At 41.7% G+C, this 22,481-nt stretch overlaps 2 protein-coding genes across 2 annotated transcripts; both read left to right on the top strand.

Moving 5' to 3' along the window:
• AHSG (alpha 2-HS glycoprotein) lies at positions 1,503-8,663 on the top strand. The gene is made up of 7 exons (XM_021394676.1): positions 1,503-1,744; positions 3,121-3,231; positions 4,429-4,513; positions 5,348-5,511; positions 5,821-5,934; positions 6,730-6,810; positions 7,682-8,663. The coding sequence occupies exons 1-7, from the start codon at positions 1,541-1,543 to the stop codon at positions 7,955-7,957; spliced, it is 1,035 nt and encodes a 344-aa protein (XP_021250351.1). The 5' UTR covers positions 1,503-1,540; the 3' UTR covers positions 7,958-8,663.
• Positions 13,671-21,013, top strand: FETUB (fetuin B). The gene is made up of 7 exons (XM_021394667.1): positions 13,671-13,970; positions 16,035-16,145; positions 17,256-17,343; positions 17,853-18,019; positions 18,922-19,035; positions 19,928-20,017; positions 20,477-21,013. Exons 1-7 carry the CDS (start codon positions 13,749-13,751, stop codon positions 20,903-20,905), a joined length of 1,221 nt encoding a protein of 406 aa, XP_021250342.1. The 5' UTR covers positions 13,671-13,748; the 3' UTR covers positions 20,906-21,013.

Genomic DNA, 22,481 nt, shown 5'->3' with positions numbered 1-22,481 from the left:
GAAAAAAACAAAAACAAACTTTCTCCTGATTGAGCTACAGCCTTTCTGGCTAGAGTCTATCTACAGAAAAACACCCCGCTTAAATTAAAGACCTCAAATGCTGAACACATCCTACCAGTTATATTCTGCTCCACAGAACATTGTTGTTATCCCGTCATTGTTTCACAAACATAAACGCTGTCACACTAAATATAAGCTGGGGGGCCTGCCCTCTTTAGATGCTCTCTAACTGAATCAAAATACCTCTGAACAGCAGCCCCACACTTCTCTTTCAGTCCCTCTTTTTATAAATAATTCTTGCATTTTCACTGCCGACTTTCAAAGTCAGGAGAGATGGCTGTTCCAATGTAAAGATAATCTGCATTCTTGAAGTCCAGGCACAACACGGGACGTGGGAGATTTAGATCTCATTTCCTACTTGCTAGGAGACCGTTTTAACTCTTAAACTGTTTTGGAGAGGGTGCATCGGGTGTGCTCGGAGTTCACCCAGCACACCAGAACTCGGCGATTCAGGCACCTCAGCACCCAGTTCATGGAACTCAAATAAGCTGAGATGGAAAACATACTTTGTTTTGTTTAGGTCAGCTAAGCAATGCAAAACCATAATAATAGGTGTCTAAATGGATGGGGATGATTTTGGCCTCCTCTTCTAGGTTTTCTTCTTAAGACAAATTTGTGCCCTTTTGGATCTTATATCAAATCCTCAAATATTTACAACATATTCCAGAAAAATGTCTACAAGACATTGGATGTGGTGCTCGGGGACACGATTTAGTGGTGGGTTGTTCGAGTTAGAGCAGTATGGTTAGGTTGCGGTTGGACTTGATGATCTTGAAGGTCCTTTCCAACCTAAGCAATTCTAAGACACCTGCTTTGCAGAATAAAATCCGAATCACCGAACAGGAATTGCTGGAAGTATCCAGACTGATCAGAGGAACAAAGAGCTGATCAACAGATTTAGAAACTCTGTCTCATTTGCTATTCCAGTGAATTCAGTAATAAAATTTGCTATACAATTAAATTCACTGTTGGATGTGATCCTTGGAACTCGTTCAAATTCCAGTTTCTGATTTATCATGGTTCTGATCTCCCAGTTTGCACTGGTGTCTGGTGAGATTAGGGCCCAGACAGAATGTGTCCTGTTTACATGTGAGCTTTATTAGCACTAGCATCTCTACATGTTTAACAGTAGGGATCATCTTTCTCTAGCCTGTACTGTAACTAGTTGGCAGAGGAGTTTCTAAAAATTACCTTAAATTTTTGCTGATGTTTTCTTCTTTTCAGCAGACTTCGCAATGTCCTATCTGATAAAATTTACTTTGGCCAATATTAATCAGTCAGCTTGATGTCCTAACATTTACTTTTCACTTTTGTTGTTTGCAATGCCTTCTTGGAACTGGGACAAATATCAGACATGCGCTCATGCAAAGTCTGTGGTATGTACTATATAAATGAGACCCTGGTTCCAGCTGCCTACCTACCACCTGAACAGTATTCTTAGATCCTCACTTCAGAAAGGGATAGATTTTCTCTGGGTGCCATGAAGGCACTAGTAGCTTTCATATTGCTTGTTCAGCTCCCAATTCACAGAGCTGCACCCACAGCTCCCCCGCCTCCCTTGGGCTGCGATGACCCAGAATCTGAAGCAGCAGCTGAATTTGCTGTGAATTATATTAATGGCCACAGTCATCACGGATACAAGTTTGCCTTAAACAGAATTGAGCAAGTTCGCGTGCTGCCTCAGGTAAGTGTGGAGCTCGCAGGCAGAGCTCTGTGTTAAGCTGGAGAGGCTTGGCTACGACCAACAGGTCCTGCCAAGGGCTGTATCCTCACCTGGGGTAAATCAGCATGGCTCTATTGATTGAAATGGTGCAATGCCACCACGTAGCAGATGAGAATCCAGGTCACTGGAATGTATCTCTCAAAGAGCAGAACTGAGGGGGAAAGAGAAATGTTATTTTTGTACAGAGCTAGAAAGGGCTTAGTCTACAAATGCAGCATGCCTGCTAGGGGAGATCATTCAAAGTGCTGATTCATGAGCCCAGCAGCTAATCTGGAGAAAAACTGCAAGGATAATTCTCATGATGTGGGTAACTATTTTAGGCTAAATGCATACCTATCATAACTCCATGCTGTTAGTGATTTTGTAGTAGCTACGAATTTTACCTAACATCCCATTGAGCTGATAAGGAAGCTGAATAGAAGTAACTGTGGCTTGTAGTCTCATTTCCACTAAGAGCTATTCACATCATTGTAGTCCTCTAGAAAAGCTGTAGAAATTGACATGAATGCAGCATATGCACACATTCAGAACCTTTGATTTTCTCACAACATTGCAATGAAACTCCAGGGCTGTTTACTACTTGACATGAGTGAGAGGATACCAGTAGCATTTACAAGAGAATAAAGCAGTCATTGATAAGATTAGAAGTGTCTCCACAGTTACACAAAAACACTGGTGACACTGCTTTTCTCTTATTTAATATTTTTACACTAAAATAATTTATTTGGTTTAAAAAGAATCATTCAGGACTCAAACCTCAGAGTCAACTTCAGAGCTAGGGACCTTCGCTTCTGCCCCTCCATTCATGTGTCTTATGCTAGAGTTGAAAAGGCTCAGAAACAACCACAAAAGATCCTGTAGTCCATAAATAACATGAATACTGAGGCTGGAACTTAGCTGGTGCAATTCAGTATAATTCCAATGGAGTAAATGGGGTGGGCCAATGAGCATGAGCGAGCAGAGTTTATTTGGTACCTTGCTACAGAAACGTGGAGTTTTTTCATCAACAAAACCAGCTGCTGATTTTTTAAAGCCACGCAGCAAAATAAAATTAAGTTAACTGAGACCGACCCAGTACATATAAGCTGGATTTTCCAGAAATTAATGACCAGCTCCTTAGCTGGTAAAAAATCAGTGTGATGTCAGTTGACTTACTCCAGCTAAAAAAACTGGCTCTTGTTTCTCATGAAGTTATATGTAAGGATCTCTTTGGTTACTCTAGCATACACCTGGAGCTATCCAATAAAAAAAGAGAGCACAGGGAAGCTCCCAGGACAAAATCTGGTGATGTTTTGTGAAGTACAACTGTTTCTGCTTTTTTTTTTTTTTTCTTTCAGGGGCCGAATAATGAGATTCTGTTTCTTGAACTTGACTTACTAGAGACCACATGTCACATTCTTAATCCTATACCTCTTGCAAACTGCTCAGTAAGGATATTTGAAGAACATGTGAGTATCTGAAACATGACTTGGTTGGTGCAAAAGTGCAAGTTCAGTATGTTGATGCTAGAGGCCAGTTTATGACCAGTTAGAATTCTAAGCTCTGCCTGCAAAGGTTACATCACTGTAACAGCCCATATGCACCAGTCACTTATATCTGCCTTGCCGGTTTAGTTGCCTTCGTGTCAGGAAAGATTTCACATCCTGTTACATGAGGAGGACAGGTCACTCCAAGCGTAACTTCCCACATACATGTCACGAATGCCGTGGACCTTGCTTGGGGCTCCAGGTGCAGGTCTCCATGCTCAGCCCAGATAACACTGCACTGTTGCATATTGACAGGGGAGGCTGTGAACTTGGACAAACACAACCTTTCCTTGGCTGCATGTGGCGTGTTAAGTAGTGAAATTACGTCAAGTCTAGTCACCAGTGACTGCAGGAGAGCTATTCCCTTTGGACAGGGCTCTGCCCTCAAAGTAATGCTCCACTGGAATTTACTGGCCTCAAATACTTTGTTCTTATGCAAGCGTGATCCAACTGCGAAAAGCTTTCCCTAACCAAAGCACTGGAAGTGTTGTCTGAGTACAGGCAGCTTTGCTTCCTAAGCAAAAAGCAGAGCAAGCAATTGACAATTTAAGCCTGCTGTTTCTAGAATGGGGCCCAATTCACAGCGCTCGTGACTAAATCCACCCCTGTATTCATCAGGGCTCAGATCCCATTTTCCATACTGGGGGAGGTGATTCTAACTGTTCCCCCTTCCCACCTTTGCCTCTGACATCTCCTCCCCTGTTGGCTGTTGCCTGCAAACCAGCTCACACAAGGCAGCACTCTGCTGTTACCATGGCCACTGACCAGCTGGGATTATAGGGAGAATGTTATCAAACAGCTCTGCAGAAGGTCTTAATCTACAAGCATTCACATTCTTTGCTCTTTATGAGAGGAACCTGAACTAAATGTCTATAACCTAGACACCATGGCAGTTCCGATACTTTTGAGATCCAGATTTGGATCCGAGTTTTGCCACCTAGGTCAGTCCTTTATAGAACCACAGACACCAGGACAAGCCTACCAGGCCTTTGCAATTGGGCTGATTTTTCAGGAACACTCAATCCAGGATCTGTTCTTCTGAATTTAGTAATAGTTGCTCTTTTCAGAAATTCCTATTTATCTGTGCAGTATAACCCTTTGATTTTTGTCTCTCTCTAGGCAGTTGAGGGTGACTGTGATGTTAAACTGCAGAAACTGAATGGACAGTTTTCTGTCCTTGCCAGTAAATGCCACTCACATGCAGGTAAAGATGTTGTTCTTTGTGTTTGAATCTAAAGGTGGAGCATTATTCTAGCAGTGGTTACAGTTCCCTACCCCTTCTAATTCTAAAACTCTGGAAAGTACCGTGTTTTTTTTTAAACCCAGCTGTCCTTTTGGGATCTCATTTTCCCACAGACCTGGCCCCATCTCTTTGCTTCTCTTCACTCTAACAGTTAAGATGAGGTACGACTGCCTCAGGAGCACCTCCCAGATTTGACCTAGAGATGGCTGGCACTGAGGCTTTCCCTCAAGAATTTGATTCCCTGTTGGTCTGAATTCACTGGGGCTCGCTGGTCTTCAGAACCCCCTTGCAAGATGCAGCTTATTTACCACACCCAGCATTTTCAGTATTGCCATGGGAAAGCAGAGTCTCTGTTCTGCATTCCCTGCATGACATCTCTTTGCTCTGTACGTGATGTTTTCAGTCCTGCTTTTAAAACTGGTGGGTGAATGAAACACTACTGCAAACCCAATTCCAAGGAACCAAAATATCTTAAATTTTCCACCATTTCTTGTGTGCGCTGAGACATCTCTTCATTGCTGTCATGGATATTTTACCAGAAAGAGAACTGATTAAACCCCAAGTAAGAATATTCAAAATCTGCTATTGAAATCCACAGAATTTTTGCTTGCATGAAGACTTCAGGACTCAAACAGCAAAAGCTGCATGAAATACTGCCATCTACAGCTTGCACTGCAAAAAATCCTTGCAGTATAATTCGGGACAGACAGTGAAACACAGTACTTTGCATCACTGAATAGGTCTGTAATGTCTTTCAACTTATGATCAGAGCGAAACAATCTGTTCCTCCTGCAGACTCAGCTGAAGATGTTCGTGAGCGCTGCCCCGACTGTCCGCTCCTGGCGAAACTAAATGACACTGATGTGTTAGCAACTGTTTCCAGTGCCCTCAATGACTACAACAGCAAAACTCCTGATGCCTACCTCAGGCTCCTTGAGATTGGAAGAGCCGTGAAACAGGTAACTGCTAGAACAATGTCTACCCTTCCACGTAAACAGAATATTTCTTCTGTAGAAGCTCGAGCAGTGCTAGCTAGTTATGTTTACAAACAGACTGCGCTTGCTTTAAATTGCCCTACTGAATTGCCCATGATTTCCCTCGTGTTTTGTGTCATCTTAACCACAGGGTTCTCTTTGACTTCTGTGGGATGATGCAGAGATGCGGAGATGTGGAGCTCGAAGCCACAACATTTGCCTTTTATCTTTTCCCAGCAGCTCTGCAATTTCAAACAGTGCAAAGTCAGTTAAACATTTTTCCTGTTTTGTCAGTATCACCCAGTGCGGATGGTCAGTGTTGAGTTTGCTGTGGCTGCCACAAACTGCACATCACAACAGGCGAAAGATAATCTGGGGGCTTGTCAGCTGCTTCCTGAGGATCAGTCTGTAAGTATGCCAGCACATCAGTCCTCATCTTGCCAGCTCAGAGGTAGAACAGAGGCATGCTGTGATGCACTTGCACTTGTTCAGGAATAGAACTTTGTGAGAATGAAAGTGCAAGAGTTGGATACCACTACAATATGCTTTTCAATGCATACTTTCTAAAGCTATATTACCCCTTTATCTTCTCTCTGATGTATCTGGGTTGAATCTCGATGCATTTAAACATATTTCAGAAAGGATTAAGGACACAAGCATCCTCAACACAAAATATTTTTAATAAACAGAATTTATACTATTAATTACTTTTCTTAATATGTGCACCTGAGAAAAAATAAGCTCCTTTGGAATGGGCAGTACACAAACGTAAAACAAAAGACTTTGTCTTATCCTCCTACAATAAAGTGCTGTCAGCATGCTCTAATTTCACGCAAAGGTTCTGGAGAACTATACTGTAAACTTCATCACATTGAAGTTCTTCTTTTCTGATGAAACAAAACCAAGTGTCCTAGGCAGATTTAATGAGTGGGGAACCTTCTACATGGGTCCCTATATATTCCTTCCCTTCCTCATATCCAGACAAACAATCTTACTCCAGAATAATGCAGGAATTCCCTTTACTTGCTGGTTACACATTTAAACAGCTTGGCTTTTGAGTCCAGCAGAACAAAAGCAAGCACTTTATTGCTCAGATAAATCATGAGATGTAGCTATTTCTAAACATACTGAAATTAAAAAAATGCAATGCAGGTCTTCCCTACTTTCTCACTGTTTTCTCTTGACTGTATTCTGCTTTGCCAGAATTTTGGTTTCTGCACAGCAACAGTGGTAACAGAACCCTCGCAGGACTTCACGGTAAAATGCCAGCTGTACGGACATCAGGTACCAGCTCTTGGGGCGCTCCCTTCCTTCCCAGAATAGCCTACTAGCACTGTTTGAAGCAATTGCCCTGGGTTTACCTCTTTCACTGTAGACTGCATTATCTATCTGTGATAACCTAGGTGTTTAACTTTGGATCCTAAAAAAACAACAAGATACAGTTGTACTACGGATTTCTGTGCCCAGAATTGTCACCTCTGTCATCTGTGCTTGACATAGTTTGTTTTCCTAACCATTTGGGAGTTTCATATGTCTAGTAGGGCAAAGGGAACTAAATTTTGCTCAGCTAGGGGAAAGGACATCTAGATGTAAAATATAAAAGAGCCACTGTGGTAGGTCTCATCAACTGGAAGCTTTTGCTACTAGTAGTCCTTAGACCTGACCAAATTCAGGGCTCCTAACCCACACTGCTGTTGGAAGAGAAGGGAAATTTATGTGCACAGGACTTGAGTGCACAGGTAGCGTAGACTCCAATTGGTTTGAGAAGGGCTAGCCAGGCACTGAGTGCTTCCTGCAGAGCAGAGCTCTTGGAGGAGCAGTAGTAATTAGCTGTCCAGAGGGGATATGGAAGTATGCGAATTAGTGGAGCAGCTAGGTTTCAGTGTTTCACTAGCTGAAGGCTGCACTGAAAGTTCACATAGCACAGAATTTAGTACTAACAATTCACTGGATATTAAAAATGTGTTTCTGGGCGCCTGTGTGTGCGTTGAAATCCAAATCCAAACTTTCCTAATGGTCATAGGTACTCTGTACATGGGTTAGGTGAAAATATCTAGTTAGGAGCAGGGTCCACACTAAGACACCGATTACATGTATATTATAAATCCCAAGTAACTGAATACACACACACACAAAAACCATTTTTCTTTTCCAGCCTGGAGTTACCTACCCTCACTCAGGTCAAGATACATCAGCAGGACTGGTACCCAGCGCTGGGCAAGGCTTCACTAACCATAACCTCAAAATTTCCCACAATAACCCTGTTGCATCTGAATCCAGCTCTTCAGAATTTCCTACTCTGCTATCAGCAAAATCTGTAGCAAAGAGAGCAGCTGCAGAGGTTGCTCAGCATGATAAAGTACCTCGTCCAGTTGGCTTTGTGCCTCCTCCTCCTCCATGCCCTGGTAAGATTCGCCATTTCAAGATCTAGGCTGTGTCACAGACCTGGCAAGACAGCTAACTAAGGATCAGCATGCAGTAGCAACATCAACACTCAGAGTACAACATCAAGTGCAAATAGCTGAGAACACTTGACTCTTAGCCCAACTGACTTTCACCCTCCAGAGAACACAGCTGAGGCCAGGATCTTGCAAAGGTCTGCTTCAAAATACAGGAGATAGCAACATATAGCAGTTGTCTTCTCTAAGTACAGGGATGCTCTAGTTAAAACGCAGCAAAAATTGTTTCAATGAAGCTGTTGTAAAAGCTATACAACAGTTGTAGCTTTGTGATAGAAACACCACCTGAAAGACTACTTCACAATAAAATGTTCAACAGAAATGCTTTGGTACCTTGTGTATATTTTTTCATTTAGTTGTCAAGTATCTCCTTCATGGCATTATGAGTCATATTCTGGGCTTGATTTCAAAAACAGTAAGCTTCTGCATTTCTCATTAGCTTCCCTGGGATGTGTGGGTGCTGAACACTGCAGAAAATCAGGTCAGTCCTTTCTTTTGATCACATACCAATAGCACTAAAGAAACGGCAGGAAAAAAAGTTTTTTTCCATTCCACCTGTAGTGTTTCTTAGCATGTAACTACTTACAGTATCCACCAGAAAAACCTCAAACTCTCTGGATATGACATAAGGAATAATAAGAGCATTGGTGCCTGTGAAAAGAACAAAGAATCAGGACACATTCACAACTGCACAGGCAGAAAGCATCAATACTTCCATCCAAGCACATGCGTCTTTCCTGTCTTCCAGCAGATACACAGGTGCAATAGGATCATGGGGTACTGTATGCCACATGTATAGGAGGGAAAAACAGTTCAGGGAATAAAAATATACTACAGATGTGTCTCATGTGAGAGGACCCAGACAGCAATGGCAATTTACCATTGTCCTAGCAGCCAAATCCTCCCTGTATTTCTCACTTATTACAGCCAAAATCTATTCTAGGTGGAGAAGTAATAAGACACAGGGGCCAGAAGGATCTTCACTGTCAGCTAGACTGGAATTCTGCAGGCCCAGGGGAACAGTCTCAAAGTCAGTCATGAATCTTTAACCAGGAACAGCACTTGCTACAAGATAATTACCATGCAGGCAGCAAAACCTGAAGTACATATGTCATTTCTGAACTGTTTCAAATAATCTATTCTATTCTCCTAGTTACAACCTTCCTGTATTCAGTAAGCAAGATAACTAACATTTGTTCTTGGTGACAGTGCAACAGGTTGCTATACAGCTTCTGCTCCACTGTGTCAGGGGGGACAGGTAAAGACTTATGCACTCGTACTGGGAGTGCAGAGGGGGAAAAAAAAAGGAGAAAATCAGCCCAGGCTCTGTAAGCCATAGTATAACATGATGGCAGCATACTACCAACTCTTCCCAACCAACTCAGCTCTTCCCTCTGAAGCAAGCAGCTCCCACCTTTCAGGAATATGCTGGGTTCTTGCAGGAAGGGTGCTGCAAGACTCTCATATGTTCAGCATGCAAGCATTTATTTAAACATTGCTAGGACTGAGCTGCATAAAATTTCTGAGGTGGTAAGGTGGGTTGCCTTCCCATCCTCGCTGCACGAGATACAGAAGAGGATTAATGAAATGGCTACTATTTTGGTGTGCATTACTATAACTCATAACTTCATTACTGTGAACAAGACTCAGTGTCTAATTTGTCCAGAAGAAATAGATTTCATAGCTTTTGGATTTTTAAAACTAGGAATTGTCTTAACCAAACCAAACAAATGGTCTTGTATATTATGGAGTCAGCACTAAGTTATATAAGACAGCGTTTTCCAGACTCAGAAAATTCTTCACTGGCAGAAACAGCAAGCTTATAAAAGGGATCCCTGCCAACAGGGATCTCTGAACTCAAGAAATGCTTCATTTTCTTTTGCATTTTACAACCACACAAAGCAAGGATACGTAGCAGAGCACCCACAGCCTCCATGCTCCATGGTATCTCTCTTACACCTGGCTTAACTACTCATTTCTTTCCTAAAATTAATAAAAAAGAATAGCAGAATTACTCTGCGCTCTCTTGTGATTCCAGCTTGTAACTGCAAACCATTTCTCCCCTTAACACTTGTCCTCCTAAGGACACATTTTCCATAACAGTTTTGAAGCAGTCACTTTGTCTCCCTTCAGTATAGCTCTGTATTCATGCGCTTGGACCTTAGTAACAGATTCAGCATTTACTAATAGATTCTCTGGGCAATGAGCACTATTAAATGGCAATATATAAAATACAAATGCCTCCCTTCCTGAAATGCAGTGTGAATAGTTTTGTCAGGTCTGCTTCACTGACTGACAATGCTTTTCAGTGTTTTCAAACCCTGTTTTGCTAAAGCATATGTACTTCATGTGCTGCTTTGCCTGGACATGCACAGATTTCCCAGCTGTGTCCATGTTTTGAGGTCAGCTACTTGAACAGAGGAATTTTTTCCTTTCCAGTGGGAGGAAGAGTACAAAGAACAGAGTCAGGGATATAACAATTCCTCATTATAAGAGGCACCGACACAGCCAGTACTAACTGGCACCCATCTCCATAGAAATGCCATGTACTGTAAGGATAAAGAAAATGAGTTATTATGCTTTAGCCGCAGGGGAAGCATTCCCAGGCACAAGGAACAATGTGAGTGCGTCCGCATTGCTGCTTCTGCTGTTCCTGTACTATGGCTACAGCAGTGTTTCTCAACACTCATCCCTTGTATCCCTTTCCCCCAGGATACAATCTGTACATTAGCCTGCACTCTGAGTTTGAAAAGCAAGTGGTGACATTTGAGGTGGCTCAGTCTAGCAGCTATGTGCCCCTTTGGTCCTGCTATCTGAGTTTTCCATCTCTGCCACCAACCGAAGTCTTCTTAGAAGGGTTCCAGCCCCAGTGCTCTTGCAGGTCTTCCTGGATGTATGTATAATCCCACTCACCTCCCTGGGGACATTCCCTGTGCTTGATCCTGCTGTCTTGCTGAGGAAAATATTTGGAATGTCGCTGAGCTAATGACCTAAGATTCTCTATACCACCAGTGATCTATAAATTTAAAACAAAATATCTTTACAATGGTGTTAAATAGAGACAACTTTGTGCATCCCTGGCACTCTTACTTCCTCACCCAATATAGATGAAAGGCTAAAGGTACATGGTGTCTTCCAACAGATAGCTGTGATCACAGAGCCTCCCATGACTGACGATGAGGACTAGGGAAATGGTTACCCTGCTTCTGATACTTGTTCAAGGTGAAATACTGCAGGACCACCTCTCACTGGAACACTATTAACTTTTACTGGGGTACTCCCCAGGTAATGGCAGTTGTCACTTCTCCAGTCCTTCAGGACAACAGGTGAGCTGCACACAGCTGCTCACACTCCTCTCAAGCATGGAGCTCCTGGCAGGTTAGCCACAAGGCACACCACTGTCATTTCAAACTAAATTCTCTCCAGGCTGAATTTACCATGACCCTTTTTCATCTGTACTCAGCAAATCACTTGAGAATCAATAGTGACCACAGTGCAGTCTCTTAGCTGGCAAATTAACCTCCAAATTCAGCAGTAAGGGGATAAGTCAAAGGAAATAATAAACCTGCAGAGCTGAGCATGTGCTGTGCGATACAAGGGGGACAGCCACCAAGTCAGTGAATGGGTTCCCCCCGAGTCACAGCCCTCAGTCACATCAGGACTGTATTATTTAATGTTGCTGAAAAGGAATGAAAGCAGAGCACTGAGTAGTGCTAAAATAATTAAAATGGTGACACTGCTGACCAATTTTCTTTGTTCCTCAGGCCTCTAGCCACAGGCTTATGATTCTCCAGTGGCTTCCTTCAGTTTAAACTGGAGCAGGCTGTGGCAGTGGTTAGAGGAGAGAAGCCAGGGAGCTAAATATTAAGTAGGTAGGACTCTTCTCCTTGAGCCAATTTTCACCATACAGTAAAAGGAAGACAGTAACACTGAACAATGCATAAAAGTGAGGTCCTAAATCATCTGGCTAAGGCACAGTTACAGGATGAGCAGCTGAAGTCCACGGAGAATTCTCTGGACTAATTCTGGCAGAGCTGTGCAGCGATGATGTGCACTGGCAACCAACTGGATGTACATTTTCCTTGATTCAAAGTACAAAAGGAATAATTTAAAGACAAAAAGAAAGGGCAAGACATGGCATAAGGAGGAAGGTATTGGTTACATAAAATCAAACGAAGTTCTTCCTCTAGTTTACATTATACACTCCCTCTTAGATTTTCCCCTTTGAAATTAATATAACCAGTCCCAGGTCTGTAACTTTCTTTTTTTTTTTTACAGACCACCTCCCTCTCACCTCTCAGCATATAATTTCAGACAGTTCTCCATCTCTAAACTTGGTTCTTAGGCAATAAAAATGCAGCAGCATGTTAACATTTGGGGGGAGGGAGAGGGGTGGTCCACGTGCAACTGTGCCTGCCTCTAAACCCACAGGGTTACAAAGCTAGCCACTGCCAGGCAGGAGCGGAAACCAGATGCAGCCAAAAGTTAAGGTTAGAGGAGATAAAAAGAAAACAGCACCTGCTACTTGGCGTGAGAAGCAAGAGGGAAGGATAGCAAGTTCAGAAAGTGTTCTGCTCAATGTGGCAGTAAGAACAAAGTCAGATGGTAGGGAAAGATGGGATGAAACAGGAAAGGTTCAGGGAAATCAGAGCTGGGGATCAAATACCAGGAAGGTGTTGATAAACTGAGAGTTCCAGGCAACAAAAGATGAGTGGGCTGGAGTCAAGGCACTGTGAGGGAACGAATTCTGCAATGGAGTGTTCACCCAGTAACGTTTTGGCAACCCTGCTTCATTTACTGTCTGTTTCCTCCAGCCTCTCGCAGCGGCTCATTTTGGAGCACTCCACCAAGAGAAGTGGGGCCTTTGGGGCGAGAACAGATCTCAGCTTACCACATCTCTGCTACTGTATGCAGTCACAGTGATTGTTAAGTCCCAAATGAAGACAACGGAAATTTCTGGTTAAACGCAGACACCATGATGCAACTGTTAAGGCTTTACATTGCCTTGCCATCATGTTGTATGTATGTACAATAGTATGTAATGGCTTGAGCAGGCCACTTGTCCACAGCCCTCTTGCCTGGACATGGATTGCTTTTTGCTTGCTTCGCCATGGCTAAGGGTTAACAATAATTTGCAGGTAACCAAGTGAGTAGAAATACTCAGAGAAGGAATCCAGCCTGACCTTTCTGTCCCAGCAAAGTTCCAAGTTGACAGCATATAACTTGAAGAGCCGGTATATTTGTTTACAACTCAAATTTAACAAACAGAAATGTCAGGTATGAAATCCGTCAGCCCCTTGGCTCTTATCCTGCTTCCAATCAAACCAGTGAGACCTCTGTCATTGTTTTACTTGGGAGAAAACCTGGATCACTGACAGAACAGAGCTGTGCTGCATGCAGGTTTTTTTAAGCACCACTGGTTCCTTAAGAAGGCAGCTTTCTGTGTATATTCTTGTGCCTTGTGATGAGGTCAAAGTTATGCGATCTGCCCAACCAAGTCTGAACTGGAGTTGTAAAGGCAGAAAGAGAAAGTGCTCTCTGGTCTCAGAAGGAGCCACAACGCTTACATAAAACCTTGTAATCATTGACTTAGTGTTTGCAATTGTAGCTGTAGGTTTAAAGGTGATGGGTAGTACGTAATAAAGAGAGGACACAAGTTTATAAAGACACAGTTCCATTACAAAGCCTGCTATTTCACACCTCTCTCAGCTTCTCCGTACCAACCTACCATTCTGATCAGCCGCACTGCTTTTTCTAAGCAGAATGCTCTTACTTATTTCAGTGCTCTTTAGCACGCAGGCACTTTGCTCCTGGGCTGCCTCTGCTCCTGCCAGAGAGCTGCCAGGCACGCTGCTCTCCCCAGCCTGCAATGAGGCTGCAGTGGAGGAGGCTGCAGACCTGGCTCTCCGCCAGATCAATGCTGACCGAGCAGAGGGCTACGTCCTCAGTCTCTATCGCATTGCCAGTGTCCGAGAACATCCTCAGGTAAGTTACCTGCTTGCTCTACATCTGTTTCCCTCACGAAGAGCCCTGTGTCTGTCATTATTCCCTGGCAATAGTTATCTGAACTGCAAAATATTCTGAGACAAATGTAAATCTACGTTCACAGGACTGCGGGGGCCATGTCACCTTTATGCATAGATGAATAGAAACAGTTTCATCACCACTGTGGGCAATTAGAGAGCAAAGCTCAGGCAAGATTCTCTGCTGCCTGCCCCTGGAATAGCTCCAGGCATCAGTTCCGATTTGATATGAAACACCACTACTTGGATTTAATTTCATATTATGCCTTCCCCCCACTGCCTTGAGCAGTTGGAGCACAAGAGCTAATAAGTCACCACACATTTTGCACAAAAGATGTGAGCGCTAACAGGTGGAAACACATCCAGCTCGGGACCAGGGAATTCCTTTACACATCTCTAAATGATGACTCACTCTCCAGATGAAATCCAAACCAGTTCAAGTGCAAAAATTACACAGGGAATACATATGGAATATCACTCTCATATCCTCAAATGTTTTATGTCCCCATGCATGCTTAGTTTATTACTACTTTGTGTTAACGACAGCTGAAGCTACTGGCACCAGCAAGGGATAACTTTAAATAACCAGGCCCAAACACATAAAGCACTGGGTCAGCTCTTCTGAGAGCTGTTTCCACGTAGGACACCTGTGGGCTGGCCCAGAACCCACACTGCCAGTCACGGAGCTGGCACTTCCCTAGTCCTGTGGACAAAGCTGAGTGCAGGCATGCTCTAAACCACTTGGTTCATCTCCTCGCTTCTCCCTTCACCCATGCCAAGTCCAGCTCAGCACAAGGGGATTCTGGGCCTTGCTCGGGATTCGGTTTGCCACTTAATTCCCTAGAATCTTAACTTATTTAATTAGGACACATTTTGTTCTTTGTTTCTTTGGGAGTTTAATTTGCTCCTATTATTTTGTGTAAGCATCTAATAAGCATATCCTACAAATAAGGTGTTTTGAGACACTGTAATAACACACTAGGCAATCTAAGCCCTTTGTCACATTCTTGCTGTTGCTGGAACAGAGTACATAATAAGCAGTTGGCAATGTCAGGGATAATCATTGACAGTAACAATCTTATACTACCTTCAATGCACCTCAAAAATTTCAAGAAATATATGTGTATATTCAACCAGTCCAAGTTCCTTCCTCCCACATTTTTAACCAGTACTTAGGATAAAAGCATTTTCAAAATGACTTCAAATTCTAATCTGCCCTTAAGCAACTTGTGGCTCAGTTTTGCTCTAATTGAAACTAATAAGCCATCTGCTATTAACTTACATGCAAGTAGGACAGAGCCTTCTTTCATACCCGATACTCTAGATTAACTTCAACAACAGCCACTTAACCAAAATTACAAATCATGCCAAAATACTTCATTTCTTCCCCTTGCACCAGAACATCCTGCCACAAAGGCAATCAGTTCTGTGCTGCTGCCAAATCTCTTCTGGCTCTCAAGCTTCCCAGCACACGTGGCATCAGCAGTACTAGCATCAGCAGCACTAGCATCAGCAGCATTGAGGAAGGGATCTTTTTGTCGGTGCAGAAAAGATACAAGCTTTTATTCAATACCAAGCAGATATCAAAAGGCCCTTGCACAGCGCTCTTTTTATGAAAATTAAAAGAAGGATAATGAAACCTTCAGAGATCTGCTGAGCTCTGAATAAACCCCAAATTATCCTATCCCCAGAGGAGAATGATGTATACCGAAGCAGGTAGACAAAAAGATGTGTAGATTTTATAATAACCTCATAACAACCAGAGTAGTAGAGCTGGTATTATACAAGAGAGACACAGGAAACAGGAAATACCATGTCAAAATGGTACAGACACCGGCCCCAGACTTCTACAAGGCTCTTGCTCTATAAAGTGGTTTCTTTTCTCCATAAACCAGTGAAATCAACTCATTTAGTTTTATCTCCCTCTTTAATAAGACATAATCTCAGTCCAAATGTGCGTATGGAAGTTTTTTAGATGCATTTTGTACAAAACTGGGATGTGACCCTTTCTTTTTTTTGTGCTCAGGAGATCACTGGTTCTGTCTTCTATCTCTTCTTGGACGTAGTGGATACCGAATGCCACGTGCTCAGCAAAAAGTTGTGGAAGAACTGCAGGGTCAGACCAGCTCATGCAACTGTAAGGATTTTATTTTCATATTTCATCTCAGGTATGTGGGTTGCTCAGATACTACTGCAGACAACAAAATTCCTATGCATGCACTCTTAATAGACAGCAGAGCCTGAGTTAGAAAAAAATCAAACCCCATTTGTACGGTTCACAGTTTTCCTCTGTACTTTCTGGCCAATTTATAGAGTGGTAAGATTTATTTTATAAAATGAAAATTGAAGAAAAATTTTGACCAGAACTAATAAGCAGATATAGCTAAACAGCTATGCCAGGGCACTATTTAGCCCTGTAAGAGTTTATTTTAATGACAGTCAAGAAGAGAAGAAACTCGCTTTTATATAACATGGGATTTTTAGCTCATTTTAATTCTACTTTTATTCCAACAACTTTGCAAAGATTATGTTGTAAAGGGGAGAAAACAGAAAGCCCAGCAAGATAAGCTACAAAGTGAATTAAGACTGTTACTACAGGTGACCAAAATTATTCCAAAGAAGTGAAAAGTAACCTCAAAGAATGGAGACTGGCTAGCCCTGCATATGAAAGAAAGAATGGCTTCTATGAAGTCTAGAAATGTTTGTCCTAGAGGTCCTGATTATATTTAAGAAGCACTCAGAGAACTTAAATTTGACTTTCAAGCATAAAGGTAAAATGAATATTAATAGGTCAGAATTTATTTTCTGGCAAAAGCCAGTGTTTCGTGGTGGTATTACTGTGCCACAAAACTTATTTAGGGTCGTTCATATCACTCTGCTTCCTTGCTGTGAGGATGGGGGGAGGGGGAAGCTGGAATACAAGGAACTGGACCACAGGGTACAGGCTGGGTAAAGCGCTCTGTGACACTTGGGCAGTTCTCAGCCCACAGAAGAGTGGCCCTGCATAGGCCATTCTGCAGACAAGCACTGCACAAGTGTAACTCAGAATGGACACCAGGGGAAGATCTGAGTTTTTATTTCTAAATGGGATATTCAGAAGAGAAACATGCTTCATTTCCACTTGAGTATTAACACAATATTCTTCTTGGAAATGATTTCATGACTTTGAGAAGAAAACCAACCACTCACTCTATCGCTGCAAAGGCTGTTAAAGGTTAATTGTTTCTACATGTTTACATTGTTTTAGGTTTATGGTCAATGCAAAGCAATTATCTACATTAATCAGTCAAGAAAAATTGCTCATCTGAATACTTATGAGTGCGTTTTGCAGCCAGGTATGTCTTTATTTATTACACTCACTTTTAAAAAGGACTGGAAAAGTAGCTTGCCGTATAGTATTACTTTGCATTTTAGTCGTAATTATGGCAACACAGTGTCTCCATTAGCTTTCACCTGACCTATTTTTCTCAGGTCAGCGATCACAAGGCCAGAGCAGTCCTGCAGCACAAAGCAAGGCAGAGAATAACTGTTTTTATGTCTGGGAAATCCACAGCTTCTATCTGGCCTTTTACATTCTGGCCCAAAGAGTATTTGTATGGGTTTGTGAAGGGCAAGTAAGAACAGCAAGCCCACTGTCCACGGCCTGAGCTTTCTTCTGAGGTATCTCTGAATCCAATAACATTTTCAAAAATGTAGAGTGAATCCATGAACATATCTTTACTCTGCAGTTCAGGCAGGTAGGGTTGGGGACACACATGTGTTTGAAGTGACCTACAAAGCCAACATGTTCCTTTGGTTCTGAAAATTCCTCTCTAATGGCATTGTTTTGTTTGAATTAAAAAAGTTCCACCCAGATATATTTGGGGAGTATGTCCTGACTGCCCAGTTGATGACTGTCCAACTGAGCCCAGATATCTGGAGACTGCCGTTAAAAGCCTTGCCAAGTTCAATGAAGAGAGTGAACAAACTCATTATTTTTCTGTCCTCAATGTCACAAGAGCTTCAATGCAGGTAAGCCAAGGCTCGTATGACTTGCTTTCGCCATCAAGAAACATGGATCCACCTGTTATACTTTCTATGATTTGTTACACGTTACAGATTGTTTAGAAGCTGTATATGTATAGCACAGAGATTACTTCCATGGAGAATTCTCCTGGGAAATAAGGATCTGCGTTGATCCAAGATTTTGACTCCATCAGTTGCAAAAAGAACTCCTTGTAAAACTGAAGATTGACATTACAAAATCTAGGAAAGCTTCACTGTGAGCTCTTCCCTCCATCATCACTGTATATTAATGGCTCCCCACTAGAACATATTTAATAAAGCACAGTCATCCCTTCTTACACAGATCTGTGATACATTAAATGACTTTAAGCCTGGTTTAAAACTAATATTAGAATAACAGAGAATTAGTGATCTCCTGGCTAAATACTGTTTATGAGAGTAATATCCAGTCTCTCTAAAATTCATTATGGATAGATAGCAAAGGGGATTTCGCTCTTTGTAACATAGTACTACAATGCAATATTTAATCAATTTTCCAACCCAGAGGTACCTGCATTTCAAAAAATGGAAAAAGGGATCCTCTTCATTAAAGCAGTCTGAAATGATCAATGAGACAATGAACAGACTCTTTGGCTTTATAGTTCTATGTGAACACTAACCTATCAGGAAAAACAAATTTGTTTGAACTATAGCTAATCCACACGTTAATAGGACTGTGCATATGTAAGAAGTAAAAAATAAGCAATAAAGTAGCACTGGTAAAAATCATTTGGGGAAGCAATATCCCAAATATTACCTGCTCTTTCCACGCTTAAAAAGAGATTTACATCAATTTCAAGGTCTGTAGGACTTTTTCTCCTCCTTGACATGCACACAAGGGCTAATTCTCACCGGTCTGTTATTAACAGTGGGTCATTGGTCCGGCACATTTTGTAGAGTTTGTAATTCAGGAGACATCCTGCTCCAAAAGGAACCCAATGGCTGACATCTCCAAGTGCAAGCCTCTTTCACCTGAATTAGCTGTAAGTACAAACAGATACTATGATTCCTCAGTGAATATTTGGCCTAAGCATTGGTTCTCTGCAGACAAGAACCAAAACCCACAGAGGTCTCCCTATGGGTGGTAGCCCTTGCAGGTATACAAACTACTTTAGAATAGAGGAGAATTTTCAGTAAAAGTTCCAAAGTATTTCCTAGAAGTCTATGAACAAAGAAAACCAAAACAAACAAAAATAAGTCCAGAAAAGATGGGTAGCCATTGCTTTACAAAAGAGAAATATTCTTAAGGATTTTTCCAAATAAACAGATACGGACAATGAATTGCAAACAGAGCACAAAGAGTATATTCACACTACCATTAACTCAGTTGGGGAAAACATTCAGGAAACATTCATAAAGAAAAAAATATGGAAGAAACTGAAAGACTAAGCAGGCACGCTGATGAGACATTCCATTTCAAGTCCCATCTTCACTGAGATCCAAGTCATGTTACCTGCAGCCCAGTACACACAGTTGTTAGAAGGAACATCTTGTCATGGATTCTTTCATTAGTATGATGAGAATTTGGTTTTGCCTGAGAAACAACACTGTGCTCTACTACACACCTTACTTCCATGGGAATACTCTGCTGCAGCAGAACTTACGTGTGCTGTTGTAGCCAGACCTCAAGTAGACAGCTTATTTTTACTATTGTGCTACCTAACCCTCCTTTGTAAACATAAAGCCTTTTTCAAAATGCTGCCTTCCTTTATAAGCTTGCCAATCCCAAAATAAAAGTTTGCCCAAGCTGCTTATCCCTACAAATACATGTAGAAGCTGTAACAACTCAGCCTTTCAAAATCACCTATTTTACAAGATAAGAGCTAAGTATCAGCACTACAATATGAAAATAATACTTGCATTTTCTTCTTCCAGAAAATGGGTTTCTGCAAAGGCTCTGTAATAAACAGTGACATGGAACACAAGGAGAGCGTCACAATATCCTGTGAAATCTACAGCCCACAGGTATTTCTTAATCTAATCTTAATATTGCAAGAGTAACACTCCTTTACAAAACAAGAATTGAACTCCTGAAAGCCCAGCCATTCTAAAATTTTCTAATGCATAAAGATATGGAGTTCAAGAAAGTGATACGGCCAAATCAGGAAGAAATCTCTCTTGTGATAAAGCAGACTGTTGCTAGGTGGATAAAAAGGCAAGAGAGAAAGTAGAGAGTCAATCACACAGACTGTGCTCAACATGATCTACAAAGAAATAGTAATAAATAACAAAAGGAAGGCAAAGTGTAGTTACCCAGGATTCATGCACTGGCTTAAGAGGAAGTTCCATTTGTCTATCCTTCATGCTTCTGTTCTGCAGCTGGTCTTTGCAAACTGGAATTGTAGATGAAGGGTGATCTTCTTCATATCAGAAAAAAATTTGTAACAGCTTCAATAAATGTGATATTTGTTGCCTTTTTTTTAGGATCCTGTCAATGAAGAAGGAAAACTACAAACTGACCAGAGATCTGAAGAATCCAGCCAGAATCATCAACAAGCTTCCCCTTCAGAAACCAATCCTTTCTCCCTACATCTAGGAAAAACAATGGGCTGTGTCAAAATTCTCCCTCCTTCAACCGAGGACATCTCATTTCATAAACTAAGAGATAGCCAAAATGAGCGTGAAGATAGAAAGCCAATTCCACCTAAGGCTATAGAATGTATGCCTAGTCCACCAGCCCCTGATGGAGAAAAGACTCATGTAGACAAACCAGGCTTGACCAAACCAGTCACTGGACCAGTTATTCTCCCTTTCCCTGAAGAACTTTCTCTATCAGACTCATGCCCAGGAGAAGCAAAGCAGACAGATTCCATCCTACATCCTTTGCTTACTAGAAAGCCTGCCCAAGTCTAGTTGGCATCCAGTCATCTCAACTACCTGCAACAAAATAACAGCCACAGTGACAAGGCGGTCCTCCCATCTGTGCAACATCTTTAAACAAATAAATTGCTTATTAAAGTATTCATATTTTGAGTTCTCTGTTTCAAGAAAACACAAGAATAGATTACAAAGAGAAACGTAAATGGGGTACTTTGGCTCTTAATTCCTAAATTCTTCCCATCAGTAAGAACATGGAAGAAAGGTAACTGCAGAGAGCAAAAGCCCTTACAGGGCTGGGACGGCCCTGGCTGCGGCCTCCCTGCAGCGCTGCCTGGGACTCTCACCCCAAAGTCATCGAGGGGAAAGGGGTGCAGCCCCAGCTGCACTGCTGCTGAGCTGGCCCTGAGCCCTGGCAGCCGAGCTGCTGGGAGAGGGGATGCTCTCGAGGCCCTTACAAAGACATGGTCTGTGTCACAGTGCATCAATGGGGAAGAGGATTTCAACACTGTTTAGCATTAAAAGCTAGTGTTTTTTTTGTATTACTTTATGGGTTAACCTCTTATAATTAACCTAAATAATATGACGCCTATATAAATGTTATTTTATATTATATTACACTGTACTTACATAGTATAACCTTATAATTAACTAATAATTAATTGTTATTTCCCTCAAAAATCGAGGACAAAACTCTCTGTAGTGGGAACAGAACCTTACTTTTACTTCTGCAGTTAATTTTGTGGGAACTGTACACTTTATAGTCTTTATTCATAGCGTTTCTATTTCACCCATAAAAAATACATAAGCCTCTGTCAAGAAAATGATCGGTGTCACAAAGAACAGCGCAGAACAAAAAGAAAAATAAAGAACAAACAATCTGCAAACAATAGATGACTAAGGGAATTATGTTATAAATTACCTAATTTGATGCCTTTCTTCAATATGACTGCCCATTTGAAAAATTAAACAGCATTGCAAGTAATGAGTGGGAGTGGGATTTGAAACACAGCATCGATGTGAACATTATTTCTAACTGGTGAGATGTGTTTCAAATGCCTTTGATTATTTACACAGCATTTATTTTACCTTTTTTTCCAGAAGAAACTTGGAATTATTATAACGAAACATTATAAAAACTTAAACAAAAGAAATGCCCTGCTGCATCACAAGAGTGTTTCTTCCAGCCCAGCATTCATGTCCCACTGTGGCAAAACAATTGTGGTTAGGAGAAGCATGTGGGCCTGCCCCCTTTCTGCAATCCACCCCTCGTGCTTTTCTAGTGTCCTGATTTATTGTTCTGGAGATGCTAAAGAGTACGGCTCTGCTTAGTCCTAGTATCTGCTTAAAGACCTGTTGCCCATGAACTTTTCTAAACCACTTCTGACTGGTACTGTTACTGGTACTGTTTGCCTCCACATCTTTCTGTGGCAACACGTTCCAGAAGTATACTACTTTACATACAGGCATACTACTTTTTTCCATTTTAAATCCATTCAAACTAGTGCCCCTCACTTTCGTATTGTAAGACCACACAACTGGCTTATATACTACCAGACTTGAAAAGAAAGCCACTGCTTTGGGTTTAGGCATTTTTGAATGTGATTTCTCA

The sequence above is a fragment of the Numida meleagris genome, chromosome 4 (assembly GCF_002078875.1).
Source record: "Numida meleagris isolate 19003 breed g44 Domestic line chromosome 4, NumMel1.0, whole genome shotgun sequence".
NCBI classification, from domain to species: Eukaryota; Metazoa; Chordata; class Aves; order Galliformes; family Numididae; genus Numida; species Numida meleagris.
This window is presented reverse-complemented; position numbering and strand designations above follow the sequence as displayed.